Source organism: Ambystoma mexicanum, chromosome 3q, assembly GCF_040938575.1.
Source record: "Ambystoma mexicanum isolate Mex_15411 chromosome 3q, UKY_AmexF1_1, whole genome shotgun sequence".
In the NCBI taxonomy this organism is placed as follows: Eukaryota; Metazoa; Chordata; class Amphibia; order Caudata; family Ambystomatidae; genus Ambystoma; species Ambystoma mexicanum.
This window is the reverse complement of record NC_090926.1, coordinates 1,064,385,099-1,064,403,000: the sequence shown is the minus strand read 5'-3', so window position 1 is coordinate 1,064,403,000 and position 17,902 is coordinate 1,064,385,099. Positions and strand designations below refer to the sequence as shown.

Genomic DNA, 17,902 nt, shown 5'->3' with positions numbered 1-17,902 from the left:
TCAAGAAGAGCATGAGACTCTTAAGTCCTTGCAACAGATAACTCCGAAACCTTCCCCCTAAAAGGGGAGGTAGTTCTCGTTGATCCTTTCGAGAGCTGTCCCATGCAAATCAGAACTACAGCACGGTAAACTAGAACTCTGGACAAACATCAGGAAGCCCCGCCTACTACCCACCACGACGCGGCAAAGGCAGAGTTAGAGGCCCCAATCCCAGAGGAGCTGCAGCTACTGGTCAGTAATGACCATCAAATCCAGGTCTCCTCCCATGTCACCTCGGTCGGGGGGCGTTTAACATCTTTCCTCAGACCAGTGGGTTATAAAGACGGTTGCCCACGGGTACTGCGTGGAATTCACCCGACCACCACAGTTCAGACCACCACGCTCACGTCGCCTCTCACCGGACCATCTGCAGATCCTGAATCAAGAGGTGGAAGCACTGCTGGGAAAGGACGCCATAAAAGCCATGCCTATTCTTTAGGTAAACGAGGGTATTTATTCAGTGTACTTCCTTGTACCCAAAAAGGACCTCACCATGTGCCCTGTTCTAGCCCTGCTCCCAGCGAACAAATTTATAAAACCTCAAAAGTTTTGTATGGGAACACTACAGGAGGTGATCCCACTGTTGAAACAGGGGACCACATGGCAACCTTGGACATGAAAGATGCATACTTTCATATTTCAATGTTGCCAGCGCACAGGAAATATCTAAGGTTCATAATGGAGGATAGGCATTACCAATTCAAAGTGCTCCCCTTCGGCATCGCATCAGCGCCATGGGTGTTTACAAAGGTCCTGGCAGTAGCGGCAGCACACCTGCGCAGACTGTCCGTCCCAGTTTACCATAACGTCGATGACTGGCTCATAATGGGGGATTCTTATGACCCATGCTTTTTGAACACCCATATGACCGTAGACCTTCTGTTCAGTCTGGAATTCTCCATCGTGAAAAAAATGCAGTCTAGTCCACAGTCAAGTGAAACAATTTCTGGGGGCTCTAATCCGAACGAAGGATGGCCTTGTCTTCCCCTCCAACGAGAGGGTTCAGAACATGCTTTTTCAGATGTTCAGAACATGCTTTTTCAGATCCCTCAGTATGTAGCCAGCCGGGAGGTGACGGTACGCAAAGCTATGTGTTTGGTAGGGATGATGGCGTCATGCATATACTTGGTTCCCACACGCGGCTGCGTATGCGTCCCATGCAAGAGTGGCTCAACAGCCAGTGGTGTCGGGCCAGCGGACAATGGGAAGATCTGGTAGTTGTCTCGCCAGCCCTTGTTCTCGCTCTGCATTGGTGGTCGAGGGAAAACCTCCACCACCCCTGCAGTGGAAGCCACTCTCACGACACTCATCCCTCATGGGGGGGTGGGAGACTGGGGGGGGGGGGGGGCTCGCCTGCTTCAGCAGACAGCGCATGGAGTGTGGTCCCCACAAGTAGCATCCAACCATATAAATCTACTGGAGCTATTAGCGGTGTTCAAGGCATTGAAAGCCTTTCAAACGCAACTACAAGGGAAGACAATGCTGGTTTTGACAGACAGCACCACAGCCATGTATTACCTGAACAAACAAGGGGGGCACACACTCTCCAGGGCTATCCAAGCAGTCCCAAAACATTTGGATGTGGGCTCTCGAACACAAGATGTTTCTGTTGTCCAAACACGTTCCAGAGGAACTCACTCTTTTGGCAGACGTGCTCAGCAGAGATTTCCCACTGCCCATAGAATACGAATGGCGTTTGCATGAACACATTGTGCCCAACGTCTTTGCAGAATGGGGCTTCCCAGAGATCGACCTGTTCGCAACTCTGGAGAACGCCCAATGCCAAGACTACTCCTCTAGGTACCCCCAGAACCGCTCCAAGGGGAACGGTCTCTGGATAACCTGGTCAGAGAAATTTGTTTACGCTCACCATCCCACCCCCCCTCCCGACTTACCTACTCAACAAGATGGTGCACAAGATGCACCATGAACCAGTCACCATGATATTGGTAGCCCCCATGTGGGCCCGCCAACCCTGGTTCGCTCATCTAATGGAAATGTCCCTCTCCCCACCAGTAAAACTACCCTGCCCGTACAACATGTTTTCTCAGGACTGGGAGGGACCCTACACCCATGCCCACAAACTCTGAACTTAGTGGCCTGGCTCCTGAGGTCATAGATTTTGGACACATTCAGCTCACTCAGAGATGCATGGACATTCTTAGGAAGGCTAGAAAACCTAACACCCGCTATTGCTATTCTAGCAAATGAAAACGGTTTGTCATCTGGTGTAATACCAAGGGCGTCAATCTCATTGATTGCTCACCCACACACTTTGTGCCATTTGTTGGACAGAGGGTTGGTCTTCAATTCCCTAAAACTTCATCTGGCTGCTCTTTCAGCCTACACCACGTCGCAACAAAAGGTGTTGTGGTGGAAAATACCGGTGATTAAACTTTTATGGATTGGGTTAGGAGGATTTATCCTCCCATTTCTCACCCAGCTCCTGGAAGGAATCTAAATGTGGTTTTAACCAGACTCCCGGGATCTCCCTTTGAGTCAATACATAAAGCAAGTCTAAAATACCTTACTTACAAGACAGCCTTCCTAGTGGCTATCACTTCTTTAGAAGGATTGGTGAAAAACAGGCCCTTTCTGTTCTAGACCCTTTTGTTACAGTACACAGGCATAAGGTAGTTCTGCGCACTCACCCCAGATTTGCGCCTAAATTAATCTCGGAGTTCCATGTGAACCAATCGTTCGAACTACCTACCTTTTTCTAGAATCCCACTGGCATGGCCGAAGGAAGCCTACACAAACTAGATGTGCGCAGGGCAGTCATGTTCTACCCGGAAAGAACGAAACAATTTTTTTTTTTTCATTTCAGTGGCAGCTGGTAGAGAAGGGGATCCTGTCTCTAAATCAGCTATCTCGGGGTGGATTGTCAAATGCATCACACTGTTTCTCTCTTGCTAAGAGAGAACTGGCCTTGAAACATAGAGCATTCTACTTGGGGCACTGGGGCTTCCGTAGAATTCATTGCAAATGTTCCCCTAGAGTCCATTTGCAAAGCGGCAACCCATGCGAGTCTAAGCAGATTAACAAGCATCAGAAGACCTGCATTACTCACCGTAATGGCATTTCTGATGATTCTATCTGCTTAGATTCGCATCCGTCCTCCCTACCTCCCCGCTCGGGTGAAAGGAACATAAGACATCTTACTACTTTCTCTCTTCATGTACTCGCTCGCAATAGCCTTGGGCTCCCTCCACGGGCAGGAAAAATACAATCGGAGGGACCTCGGCGCGTGTGAGATTTTGGGTACATTACACGTCACGATGGGGATAGTATTACAGACGCGCCTATGCCGACGTCCCCTTTCGGTCCCTAAAAGACGAGATGCAATACTCTGCGGTTACCACTGGATGTCGGACCATATGCACAGCATGTGAATCTAAGCAGATGCAATCATCAGAAATGCTATTACGGTGAGCAATACATGTCATATAAGGTTGTTACTCACCTGTGATTTGTTTATGCCTCTTCCCAAAAGTAATGCTGTTGGTTCCACGTCACTATTCCTGTTAGTATAAATGTATGAGTGTTCCCAACTAGGTCTTGCTTCCACTGACTTGTGTTTAGCCTGTCCAGAATAAGTCTGCATTAGGTTTTACCTACCTAGAATAACTTTGAGTCATTCAGAAAGTGTAACACTGGGGTTTGCTTTCCCTGGTCTCTTTTAGACGGACACAAAAAGCGTCTTAGGTTTACACCTGCCTTTAGTTGCTTATAGCGCTGATAAAGTGTATAGGTTTTACTTGGAGTATAACTTATAAAATGAGTTGGTTATTGCTTCCCTTAGTCTGTGAACTGAAAAGCAACTGTAATTGAATATTACACCACAAGGTCCAACTCCCCTAGAATAACTGTGTTGTCCTGAATCAGAGTTATAGGTTTATACTGTTCCTAGAATCTGTGTTTCACTAAATCGAAAAAAGTATATTTTCCAGTTGATATGACTTTGATTTCTTGCTGAGCGTCACGGTACAACTGATGGGGCCTACTACCCTGGTATTACTGAATGTAATCTAAAAGTAACAATTTGTTTTGACTTCCCTAGAACTCGTGTTAGGTGTTACAAATCAAGTTATATGCTTTGGTCTGTGTACCTTCAAGCATAGTGTTTTTATAATTGTGGTTATATATAATGTGATGGTACTTATTTCCCCCAAGATTTATCTGGGCTTACTTGTATTTAAATAAACCATGTTTACAATACATAGTGTTTGTGTTTCTTTGCACCATTTGTATTACAATTTCATTTGTACTGATTCTACAGCCCTCTCTCCCTCCTGATAAGCCTGGCTGCTCTGCTCTATCTACACTATCCTGAACTCTTGTGGTACGGCCTTATAATAAGAGTGGAGTCTTGTACTGCCTCAAGTGAATGGTTTTACTAAGCCCTTAGTTGGATTTCAGAAAAACGGTCCTAACACGTACCAGTGCAGAGAACTGCGCAGGAAATCCATCATGTTTATCTCGCTGTTGGAAGACTTCTGGGACGATGGCCTAATCACCTTAGTGCATCCTGAAACTGCACTGGCTAAAAAAGACTGGTTCGACAGGAAATACAGAGACCCGGGGAGTGCTGCCTCCGTACTTAACCCTCACCAGACTCCGTTGTCTACGCTGCAGCCAGGAAAAGGTCAGCTAATCCATCCTCATCCTGTCTGACAAGGAAGGAAAATACCTTGACACCTTTTGATAAGAAATGTTATCGCCACAACTGTCAGGGCTGCAAATGCAATGGTTATATTCGCCCGGTACGATCGCCAGCTGTGGTACAAATTGGGTCCCTTGCTGAATTACTATCAGAAATGAAGCAAGAAGCCTTACACATCTTCCATGAAGGCGAGTTGGCTTCTGACCATGCCATAACGGTATCTGTAGACATCCCAGGCACTGGTTTTCACCAGCTAGGGACCGGAGTGGTCCTGCGCCGGCAAGGTTGGCTCAAGGCGAAAGTCCAGGGTCGGAGATTGCTCTTCAATGGCTCTGTCCTCTTTTGAGAAATGGCGGACGAGGCCCTGCAGTCCATAAATGGAAATCGCTCGCTCCTTGGGCACTCTTCAGCAAAGGCGCCAGTCATTTATTTCAGGAAAAGGTCGCTATGGCAGGAGTTCGTGGGATATCAGTACCAGTCTTCCTCCTCTTACAATGCCCCATATTTATCGAGGGACCAGTACAGGAAAATATCCCAGTCTTACAGGGGTTCACAGCAAAGCTGTGGCTCAGCCCAGTCAAGGGGCCAGTCCGGCAAGCAAGCATGACCAGCCCGGGGTCGGGCCCTCCCACTTGAGCGCACCCCAGTGGGAGGACGCCTGTCGATGGACTCTTATCACAACCGAAGAATGGGTGCTATCCCTCCTCCAGCAGGGCCGCTTGCTCGAATTCGTCGACTATCCTCCAGACATTCCTCCCACGCACAAACCAGTAGGACTAGGACACCTCTTGCTTAAAGAAGTGCAAGCTCTGCAGTGGAGAAGATTCAAGAGAAGCGAATGGGGCACAGGAGTTTACACCCGCAACTTCCCGATTAAAAAAAAAAAAAAAAAAAAAAAGGCACTTCACAGCAAGCCAGGGGGTTGGAGACCCATCTTCGAACTAAGGGTGCTTAAGTTCCTAAAGACGCAAACATTCTGCACCCTCGACCTCAGGGACGCTTACTTCCACAACCCTATTCGCCTCGGACACCGGCGATACCTACGCTTCGAGGTGTCGGGAGTACATTATCATTTCAAAGTTCTTCCTTTGGCCCGCAGTCTGCCCCCGCAAGCATTTACCAAGTGCCTTGCACCAGTGGTGGCTCACCTGCAGAAGAATCTAGAGTCTCCAGAGCTTGCCTCTGCCCATGGGTATTGTAATACTGCTTTGTAATCTATTCACAGCATTTGAATCTATGAAAGATCCAATGCTGAAGAAGGGCACCATGTCACTTGCCTGTAACTCCTGTTCTCCAGCATTGGTATCATTCATATGTTCACTTGCCACCCTCCCACCTGCACCGCATGACTCATCTGTTGGCCCTTACTGCCACTGTGTGCTGCCAATTCTGAAGATGGCCGAAAAGGGAGGAGCTAACGGAGGTGTTCTATTGGCTGTAGGCAATGGGACCAAACATCACTGATGGATCATGAAAGTGACTGACGGTTTCAGTTTAAGTGTAAACTGCTCTGTTACTGAGGATTCCTAGCCTGACAACTGGGAATATTCACAGCATGTGAATCTGTGAAAGATAGAACAGGAGTTACAGGTAAGTAACTTATTCCTTATTTCTGCGACGTAATGTTTGGAGCTCAAGGCACTCATGATCTGATCTGGCCAGATGTTTGGTCGGAGGGGCTTCAGTACAGGCTCCCCCATCCGCATGCCATTCCTGTGGTAGAAGCTTACCGGCAAGTCCACGCATGGACTTGCAGTGTACCTCTACCACAGCATTGACTCTTACAAAGGCGAAGCAAGGGCACAGACTAGGTCAGTTGCTAGTGCTCAGCTTCAAAAGAAATTCACTGTACCTCTTGCGGTTGGTATTTGGGTTAGTGGGGTCAAAAAGGGAATACAAATCCTGTGCGTATGGAGAGACCATTTTGTATTTTTGTGGCAAGGTAAAACCTTGTGTGTTGGGTGGACCATATAATATAGCATATTGGCCAGCATTTTTCTTCTGAAGGAGTGTGGGCTCTTGGCTCTTATAGCTGCTTTTTTCAACAATAGTTAGCTCCTGTTTATTAATAAAGGGAAGTTGGGAAAAGGTGTTCCAGCAGCGATGTCAAACATAAGGCCGCTCAGCCAGATCAGACCCCTGGAACCTCAAAGGCAACATTTGCAATGTGCTCTTACAGTGCAGGGCAAATTCACGCGTGAGGAAAAAACTATCCCCAATAACTGATGGTCTGCAAGATCGTCTGAGTGGACCTCTGGACACATAGTTTGTTTTAGCAAAGCACAAGGACTATGGAGGGTTAACGCCTATTTAACTAAAGGAAGATCAGCTGTATTTGTGTGTTCTATTGTTTGTAATCCAGAGGATTTATCATTCGCATATACCTTCTCCTTATCACACTCCCCTCCCATTACTAGGGTTTGCATACCTAGGGTACGCATTGATATGTCATGAGACCAGTGAAAGAATGTTCTTGTTGGTTGCTCTGCTATTGAGTCTCTTTGAAAGTCACTGAATAAGGGGGGGCTCACAATTTATCAAAATGCAGTGAAATCTGAAGCATTTCTTTTAATCCTCCAAGGTGGGCGTGTATGTGACTGGGTCTGCCATAGTAAGATGGTCCACAAAAAAGCGAAACCTTATAGGTAATGCCACCGTAGCTACTCGACTAATGAAAAGATTGGCAGCTAAAACAGAAAAGCAGGCAAAACCAGGTCGGCGACGTATATCCATTTATTAGCACATAAGCAAAGGGCACCTCATGATTGCTTGAATTATGTTCTGGCAAGGCCTGTTTTTTTGCCATTCCTGCCTGCAACCATTGCCACTCGATGTAGAGTGACCAGCACTGATCTGGAGTTGGTGGCTAATGCTTATTATGTTGATGAATCTAATTCAGTTGTTTAGCTGGACTAGCCTTCAATATTGGGGGTAATGGTTCCAAATTATTGGCCTACACCTTCGCATCGTTCTTCGCGTCAACTTTTAGGTTCAGTTTAAAGTGAGTTTTCAGAATTATTCCATAAACCACACAATAATAGAATACATAAATGATATAACCCTGGTTTCATTATAGCAATTCAGCAACAAAAGAGGGTTTCTGATATTTAAGGCCTGTCTTGGATAAGTCAGTAAAGTCCATTCTACCAATTGGGTTTCTGCTCTCAAGAGAACACAGTGCAGGACGCCATTGATACAAAACCAGCTTGACTTAAAAGCAAATTCTGTGTTCTTGCTCTCACTTGTCAGAAAACTGCAAAAGAACATAAAATGCAATAACTCCTCACACCTGGATAGTTTCTCATCCTGTGTTCCTTTCAATTTTGCAGTGACAGTTGTGATGGACTCCTCCTTCACAGGGTGGGGAGCGCATGTGAGGGATCTTGCAGTTAGCGGACACTGGTCTCAATCTGAGTCTAGACTCCATGTCAACTTTTCGGAGGTAAGGGCAATTAGACTGGCACAAATGGCCTTCCTGCCCTCAATACAGGGGAAAAGTGCCTTGATAATGACGGACAACACAGTGGCCATGCGCTACCTCACGAAAGAGAGGGCGTAGGGTCACTGCCCCTGTACAGAACAGCAATGCAGCTCTGGTTCTGGGCACTGAGAGGAGTCTCTCTTCTGGCAGTTTATCTAGCCAGAGTAGAAAATACAGCAGCAGACGCTCTCAGCAGATAGAGCACGATCTCCCACATGTTGGAGTTGGCTCGGGAAGTCCTTCTGGAGATCTTCGCTCTTTGGGGAACCCCTCTAGTGGATCTGTTTGCGACCGGTGTTAACAGGAAGTGCGAGCAGTTCTGCTCCAGGGAATGTTCTCAAAGAGGAGCTTTAGGGGACTGGTTGTTTCCACTGGTGTTCGCGTTTCCACCAGTCCCTGTCACTCCTCATGTCATCAGGAGGTTGAGGAAGTTCGGGAAAACTATGATCCTTATTGCTCCAGATTGGGCCAGGAGAACGTGGTACCCTGGCCTTCTGGAAATGTCCATCTACCCCCCAATTCGTCTTCCCCCAAAGAGAGGACCTGCTCTCACAAGATGAAGGTTGCATTGTTCACCCAGAGATCAGGACTCTCAATCTTCTCGCCTGGTGTCTGAGAGGGTGAAATGCAAGGATTGGAAGACGTGATGGAAGTGTTACTTTCGGCTAGAAGACCAGCAGCTAAATCCCTATAATGCTGCAGTTGGAACAAGTTTTGCAGCTGGTGCAGGGAAAGTAAAGTTGATCCTTTCACATGCAAGCTTCCTACTGTTCTTTCTTTTTTACTCCATTTGACCCTTTCAGGATTTCAAGTGGCTCCAGTCAAAGGCTACTTAGCGGCACTTTCAATTTTGAAGAGATCTGCTGATGAGGGGTCGTACTTTAAAGTGCTGATAGTCGTACAGTTTGTAAAAGGACTAACTATTTAGTTCCCTCCAATTCCTTTTATCGTTCCAACTTGGATCTTGAACTTAGTGTTAGTACCTCATGGAGGCTCCTTTTGAGCCATTACACTCTTGTCCTTTGAGGATGCTAACAATTAAGACTGCCTTCTTGTTAGCTTTCATGTCTCTCCGCAGGCTAAGCGAACTATGGCCCCTGTCTTCAAAACCACCTTTTGTGTCTTTTTTATTTTTTTTATTTTATTTTTATTTCCAGGACAAGTTAGTGTTAAGTCTTGTCTTTGGAAATTGGTGTCTGAATTTCATCTAACGCAATGTGTTACGGAATTGTTTTTTTGTGCTTTTTTTATCCACCACAAAAAAGAGGAGAGGCTTCATCAGCTAGACCCTAGGGTGGTTAGTTATTACATTTCACGAACGGCTAATGTTCGTCAAGATGACCAACATTTCGTAGTACACGCAGGACCTAGATTGGGTTTGGCAGTAAAAAATGAGTTTCACAATGGATAGTTATCTGCATTACTGAATGGTACTCACAAGCAGGGTAGGACTGAAGGCTTGAGGGCGCATTCCACTTGAGGAGCAGCTGCTTCTTTGACTGGAAAGAGGGGTATCACTGGTGTAGGACATCTAAAGAGTGACAACTTGGTCGTCCCTTCGTACATTCAGCAGGTGTTACTGTCTATAGAAATTCTTAGCACCCACCTCCCAAAACAAGCTGCTATGGGAGTGTATCAACAATGAGGAATATGTGGAAGGACCCAATCCATTTGAAGAACAAATTCCTTACCCGTGCTAACGTTCTTTCGACTTCATGTTCCTCACACATATTCCTCATCATCCTCCCCTCTTGCTTGCCAAGAATTTCCATGTTTTACACCCTCCTTTCCCGCAATGTCGGATTCATCTCCATAAGTGGCAAAGAATGCAGAAAAAAGGGGGGGGGGAATCTAGAACCTAGAACTGAGGTAACGGTAACCACGCATGCTTCATGGACGAGGACAGTACTGAGGCCGTCGAGGGTCATGACTCGACGCTGCATGCCTCTATATGAAGAAACTATTCAAAAGCAAGCTGCAAGCAGACTAGGATATATCAAAGATGAGGAACATACAGTCGAAAGGATGTTGCCATGGGTAATAACATTTTAGTCTAGAGCAAACTTATTAGATGGACTCCTTAAAAAGGCTGCTTGCTGCGCCCTACATGGGTGTTGAAGATCATTGCATCCTGAAAGTTATTTGCATGGCAGAAACCCTTGGGACTCTTGCGCGTTCTGTGTACATTACTCTGTTTAGTGACTGAAGCATCCCCCCTTTCCGCCTAACACCACCTTCCCCCCAGCTCCTTTTACAAAAGGGGCAGCGGTTCATGCAGAGCCCTGGGCATCTGCGTTTTTTTGTTTTTTTTTCTTTCTTGCTGGAAGTCTGGAGGAAGTCCAATTAAGGTACAAGAGTCACTACAGTGAATAGCTTGTAATATTTGTAACTTAAGCAACCCATGCCCTGCACTTCCACGTGATGGTTCTCCTTTTTAGATGGGAGATCCTTCCCAACGGGGCCCTGCTCCATCCTTCCCTTCACTCTGAACTTCCTCCTTGGGCTCGCCCCCTTCTTCTGAAGCCAGAAACCTTGGAGTCCTTCAATTCCTCACTCTCACTCTACTCCATCACACTCGGGACATTGCCAAGAAGTCCCCCTTTCAGCTCTTCCTTCTCAAAGGAATTCCAAAGGAATTCTCCCTTTAATCACTTTCCCCTAGAGGCTCAATGTTACCCGATCCCTGGTTCTCTCTAGATTTCCACTTTGCGGCGACTCGAATATCCAATACCCCCCCCCCCCCTCCCGTCCCGCCTCCAGTTAATCCAGAATAGAGCAGCACGACTTATCATTGACCTTACCTTAAGCCCAGGGACAGCATCTCTCCTGCCCTAAAAAGTATCCACTGGATCCCGGTTGCTTCGCGGATCAAATTCAAATCCCTCAGCATAATCCACAGGGCTGTCTGGGCCTGGGACCTCACCATCTTCAACTTTATCTTACTAAATACTCTCACTCTAGACCACTGCGTTCATCTGACACCAACTCTGTTGGTGTGTTTCGCTAAACAGGTAGGTGGTAGATTGCTTTCCTCAGCTGGCTCCCTCCTCTAGAACAGCCTCCCCCTCACTCTGTGCCTTGAGCAGGGCTTTCTTAAATTCCGGAAGCTCCTCTGCACTTTCCTCTTTACCTCCTTCTTTCCTTCTCTGCTAATCCCACAGTTGCTTTGATTGGTGTCCGGTGCCCTTATGCATCCTCGGGGCCCCTGACCTCCCACACCCAATCACCCGATCTCCCGTCTACCATTGGCACTTGCCATGGCACAGCCTCCTCCCTGGTGGTTCGCACTTATACCCAACATGGCTCAATGCCGTGTAGCACTACAATCCAATCACTTCATCTGTGGCTCACCTAGGAGCTCGGACTCCCCAGCACTTTCCTCCTCTACCCTCTTCCTTGCTGCACTTGCACGTTCTGAATACTCGCAAGGTATAGTAGGTTTGTTTACTTCCCTCCACTACTTTAAATATTGTGTTGTGTAATGTTTCACTCCCTTCTTCCCTCCCTTTCGCCCTGTGGGCGCTTTGAAACAGTATTTTTTTGCTGTATAAGTGCCCAACAAGCAAACCAAGTCCGTTCTGCTGGTTGATTACTTGGTTTTGCTAAAGATGTGTTCTTTTTTTTTTCTCCTTTTAGTTGACAAGATGACTCACATGGTGGGCAGTTATGGACCGCGTAAGGAAAAATATGAATACGTGACCCCCATAGAAGAGGCACCCAAAGGCTTGTTGGCCCGAGGGAGCTACAACATAAAATCGAGTTTCACAGATGACGACAAAACGGACCACCTGTCCTGGGAGTGGAACTTGCACATCTGCAAGGATTGGAAGAACTGAGGCCTCCAGCAGCCAACGGGCGAGAGAGAGTGCAAGAGATCAGTAGTACCCGAGAAACCCAACCCAATTAAGTGCTTACTCTATTAAGTCCTTTATCTGTATCACGCCCCCTAGCAAGGGCAGATACCAAACTCTAGTGCTGATTCCCTCTATACCAACCCTCTTCCAGGAGTTTCCATTTGTCGCTTTATACAAACTGTTGATGGCACACTCTGAATTTTATGCAAAGACCATGTCAAAATTTGACTTCCCCGACATTGAATTGATACCATTCCACAATCCTTTCAAAGCCTCCCCACCCCAGTATTGCGATTACCCATTCTATTCCAACACCCTTAAAAGTGCTACTGACTCCTTTTCTGCACACAATCTGATCTTGCCTCCCCTTTCCGCTCTTCAACACAGCATCCTTTTTGGGTTCTAGAATCTCCTAGCTTATATTGGCTGAAATTTTTGCATCTGCTTTTTCTATTGTATAGCATTGCTTTGATTCTCAGATGCTAGTTCCTCAAATGTAGGTCCCAACACCTTCTCAGTCAACCTTAGCAGTTCCACTTTTCAGGTGGTTTTGTGGTCTGTTAATGCCTACAAGTTTGTTTTCATTCATGCTATCTGTGTACCAAGAATAGTGTAAGTGCATCCTCGGTTTACTGCACCATTCTTTTTTGTGTCTTATTGCGCCCTTTTTGGAGTCTTGCAGCACATTCTCACCCGTCTTCACTCCTCTGCAGTACTAGGGTCCTTGGAAGCTTTCTTCCTCATCCTCCATTTTATGTTCTGGGGAACTGTCTTTACTCTCAACCTGTATTGCTTTTTCTTTGGAATGTTGCAATACTTATAGTAGTACTTTCATCCATTGCTTTTTGTGTGACCATGTTGCCTTAATTGTGTGCTCCTGTGAGGGGAATGGAGTGTCCAGAAATATTATAATGGTATATGATTAGCAGACAGTAGTCTATGGAGACTGTTGACGTCACTGTTCCACTGACTTAATGGGTTACTACTGATTCTAGATTGCTATTGGCTTCTAATCTGGTTTGTGAGAATTACGAGAATGCATTTCTAAATCAAACCACTTAAAATCAAATGTGTGAAGGGGATACAATTAATGGATCAGCGAATATCAAAATTGTGCTCTGTTTTAAATCAAGTAGTGTGAATTTTTTTAAGATGGCTGTAGTATTTGGGTTTTAAACCAGTGTTTCTTTTCAATCAAAACATGTCAGTTTGAAGGCTCTCAGTCTGGGTGTGCTGCCACAATACTTTTCACTGCATCTGCCTCAATCTTGTTGTGCCCTCTTGATGTGACAAGCTCTTCGTTTCAGTAACTGATTTGAGGCAGTTTGTGTGGGAGGTTTTTATGGTTTGTGTCAGACTAGGTGTAAATGTTGCACATGAAAGCATGCAAATGCCCATTGTGAATCCTAGGTGGAAGAGCTGAGCAATTGACTATAGGAACTTTGGCCTACAATATTGGTTGTCTAGACATGTGGCATTCCAAATTCCTGTACTGTACCGCTTACAAGTATTCGATTCTCTTTTAACAATGTGGCTCATACGGCTAAGCACTTTCCCTGCCCCAAGTGCTTGAGCATGCTGAAATGATACAGCTCTAAAAACTCAAAAATCTTGCTGTGAAAAGATTCTGTGAAAAGACTGCATTGTTCACCAGCCTGGTTGCCGGCCAATAGTGAAGTATGAGATGTCTGACCGTCTGGTTGCCGTCACCCTTCTGCCTTGTGATAAGAGTTCTGTTTTGCTGCCTTCTCCGTTTGTGCCACGTCTCTGGTATGACCTCCGTGCTAGGGACACTGTTGCTTATTAGCAGTTTTAGAACTCTGCTACTATACCTCAAAGCAGGTGATTAAGAATTCAAAGATTAGAGTAAGAAAACCGCTTCAGGGTAAAGCATGTAGTGGTGGACATAACTCTGTTGTAGTGCTATAGACCACACCTGCATCAAAGCCCGGACACCCTTAGTTCCCCTTCAAAAGGGGAGCGGCTATCTGTCCAGGAGAGGTCTTGCTTCACCACTCTTCTTGACCTTCTTTCTGCCTTTGCGATATTGTGCCTAGCCTGTTTATATTTATTGCCATTGATGAGAAGATTTGAATCCCTGTTTCCCAGTAGAGGATGATGCCCCAGACACTTCACAACAAAGCTCTTGGCGATTGCATGCTGCCTTCAGCCCAAAGTTCTTCATTTGACGGTCCTCCATCTCTGCAGCCTCATATCGTGGCATCTCTGCTGATAATTTGATTGCACTTATTTGAACTGGGACCAAACATGTGTTTGGGGGTTCCTACAGCGATCTCCTCGCCCCAGCTTCTCATCTTCCATGTCCACAGAGATGTATAAATGTCTTCTTTTTTTTAAAATTTTGGTTTTGTCTGTCCATAAAGTCTCGGAGCCAGACTTGCACATTGGAATTGATTTTGTTTTCTTTCCATTTTATGTCCATAAAATAAAAATATTCCAACTGGCTGTATACTGTGTGTTTGACCTTTTCTTAGAAATTCGGAAGCCAGAGGTTGGATGTGTATAAAATGTCAGGCCATGCCATTCCTGTGAGACAATAGCAATTTAACAGTGAGAAGTGAGGGAGCTGCTGACTGCAAATTGTGGCTAGTTTGAGTTCAACTAAGCGTTCTTACCTTGGTACAGAAATGTGACGGTGTGTTGGCTTTACTTGATGCCGTGGGGTGTGTATTCAAAAGGCTGTCAAGATGACGAGCTTCTTAGGCGTGTATGATTGTCAATAGTGCTTAGTGGGTACATAGTTGTAAGGAAGGGGCTACATGTGTTAATTGAGTAATGATTGGTTTCTGTTTTGGAAAATGGTATGAACAAGTAATGGGATTCGAGTGTTTTATCTAGCTGGGGTTTTGAATTTGTTTGCAATGAAAGGTGTTGGGAAGAACTATGGTTTCAAGGTTGGATGGCACTCCTGCAAATAGCTTTTTCCTGCAGGTGGAGCTGCAGGACAAAACATTCATGGCTGGGCTCTCTTTACAGTTTGCTGTCAGTAAATGTTCTCTACTCCATTCTGCCAAACCATGGCCACTTTGTATCTTTGTCATTCTGTATTTGCCAAGTTTAGATTGTAGGGGACGGTTGGATCTGTTTTTGTCCTCTTAAGTTTAAGGTTTTTCCCACCTACTCTGGTGAGCGGTGCTGAGAATCCAACTTAGTGGTACAACAATTTTTACACTTAAGCATAACTAAGCTCTCAATGCAAGTATGGCTGAAAGTGGAGGTTTGGACCCAGATGTACTTCATTCACACCAAGCCCACCACCACCTAACACAAAGACTGAAAAGTAACAGAGGTCCACACAGATAAGTTGAAAAATACTGTATTCATCAAAAGGTGAATACAGTTAACACCAAACACTCCCAGAGTGTGGAGTGTTTGTTATTTATTTATATACATAAAATTGGTGTTTGGGGCCCAGTTTGTGCTACAAACTCAAATTTGCCAGAGAAAGTCTTTTTTCCCCTTTTGGCCATGTGGAGGAGGCAGGACTACAAGCTTAAAAGTGCGGTAGTGTTTTGTGTTCGTGCCTTGTCCCTGGTGTTTGGCTGCATGCAGGGTCCTAAACGGAAGTGGTGAGGTAGCGCTTGTTGGTGAGCCTGGTATCTACCTTCAGAGCATGCACAGCGCATTGGATCTACATCTGCCACATTCACAAGGTGAGAGAAAAATGAACCTTTTCCTGTTTTGTACTCTTCCGAGGCTCGTGCACTGTGAAGCATGGTGCGTTGTAGAATACGGTGAAAAAGTTCAGTTTTGGGCATGCAATATTCTGAAGGAAGAGCCTTGCGTTTTGGTGGCAAACGCAAGGCGTGCAAGCTGTCTTAACTGCCTGGGCCTGAGGTACACCTACAAAAAAGAGAAGATCGCCTCCTGCTCCTTTGCAACAACAGGTGCTCCTGACAGACACAGGTCTGGATGAGGCACAATTGACTAAGAAGAATGGGGAGATGCGTTTAAAGGAGATCAGCAAAGCTACAGGGGAGGTGCTTTTGGAATCGTTGGAGCCTCCACCCAGTGACCCTTCACAAATGGCTCGATATACCCAAACCCAAAGCTCCAACAGCCTTTTGTGAAGGAGGGCATAGGAGCAGACAGTCCACCATGTAGCAACACCGTCGGGACTCAATGTAACTTGATAACATTTTAGTGGACACAGCCCTGTCTAAACAACGAACCACTTTTGCACCAGTGAAGGAAGATGCAGTCACAATCCAAGGTACTAGGCTGGCCTTGTCGGCAGGACACCTTGTGACATCAACAGGAAAACTTAACTTTGTGCCGGACTGTGCATTGGTGCTAAATCTGACCGATCTTTCAGAGCCTATCCCGGTGTGAGATTCCATCATAACTTTCTGTGTGCAATGCTTCCACAATTTATGTTTGGTGGAACACAAACATTGGTGGCAACACTATTTGATTCCTCTGAGGGCGGAAGTACCGATTAATTAATGATGGTGGTTTCAGATGCATTAATGTCCTGGTCCACCCAGCGCTCCAGGGTTGGCATAATATTGTCTTGCGATTTTGTAACCGATTGCTCACAGGGTGGGATGATTGCCATGGACGGACTATTATAAGTGAAGTGGATGAAAATGTGTCCAAGAACCCAAAAAAACGGTGGTTTATGGCTGGACTTATTGACGGAGTATGATTTGTGCCCACTTAATCCTAAAAGCTCGACTCCTTCTGTAACTTGCCTGCTCAAAACAGTTGTATTGGTTTTGTTTTTGTTAATGCTCATATTTGCGATTATTTTCAGGGACGCTCGACCCTCCCAACGGATCTGATCGACCACACTATTCTAAATTTAACTTGTAGCTTACATTCTACCAAGGTTAGAGCAAAGCCCTGTGCGAATGTTGCTCAATTTACAGGGAAAGGAAATCCAGTTTTGTGGACTGATGCGAATATTAATCTAAATTCCTCTGTCCATAAGTGGATGATGGATATATTTTGGACAAAACAGTGTAGACGCTTGGTAGCACATAAATTGATGGGTCAGTTTGGGGTTCCTTTTTGATCTGCCATCTCAAAGAAGTGAGCACTACATGCTGCTGTTGGCAAGGGGCGTGTACTTACTAGAGAGCGTGAAAAGGAAATATGTTGCCGCACTTCATACCCAAAAAGAACTGGCTTTGTTGTCATAAATTCCAGGAGGATTCTTCCAATTGGATGTTGATCCAGACTTTCATTAGAACGCATGACACCAAAAGGTTTTGGTAGCTGCTCCGTAGGTCTGGAGATGCTGCAAGAGAATTATGCAGCATTACTGAGGAGACTTGGGGCATACACATTTCAGGGATGTATTGGGATCCTCTGCTTCCCCAAGTGGAAAATGTACTTCCATGATTATTGGGGAACTCAAGGAAGATGATGTGGCCAGGATTAGAACAGTAAAGCCCTTGAGTGCCCATGTCACGGATGGCCTTTCTAATGCCGCCTGTTGTATCCTGCTTTTCTTCGTTGTTTGTATGCTTGAGTGGAGCTGTGACATAATGGAATGTCCTGCAGGTGCTCAGAATGTTAAGTTGGAGACATGTAGCCTGGGTGGCGGGAGCCAGTGGACTCTCCTGGAGATATTAAGATTCTGCTCCTAATGCCTGACAACTTGTATTTAGCCTGACAACGATGCATCATAATACAGAACTTGAGGACTTACCATGCTGCCTCCAGAGGGAAACCCACTGCCCCCAAGGAGATGTCCCACCACCCAGGGGATGTTAATGCCCCCAGAAGGAGGAGATGCCACCTGGGGAAGGCGAAGGAGATCAGGGAGATGAGTATGCATCCCTGGGAGAAAAGGCCTCCTGTGCTCTTTGCAGCTCTGCTGCGAGCACGTCTCCGCCC

The 17,902-nt window shown here is 45.9% G+C and overlaps 1 protein-coding gene across 1 annotated transcript in view; it reads left to right on the top strand.

Moving 5' to 3' along the window:
• Nucleotides 1-14,507, top strand: part of ARHGDIA (Rho GDP dissociation inhibitor alpha) — an 89,866-nt gene extending 75,359 nt beyond the window's left edge. Inside the window, exon 6 of the mRNA XM_069655294.1 lies at nucleotides 11,820-14,507. Within this exon, the coding sequence (XP_069511395.1) occupies nucleotides 11,820-12,019 (200 nt within the window). The 3' untranslated portion in view covers nucleotides 12,020-14,507. The remainder of the gene's footprint in view (nucleotides 1-11,819) is intronic.
• Nucleotides 14,508-17,902: the final 3,395 nt, after the last annotated feature.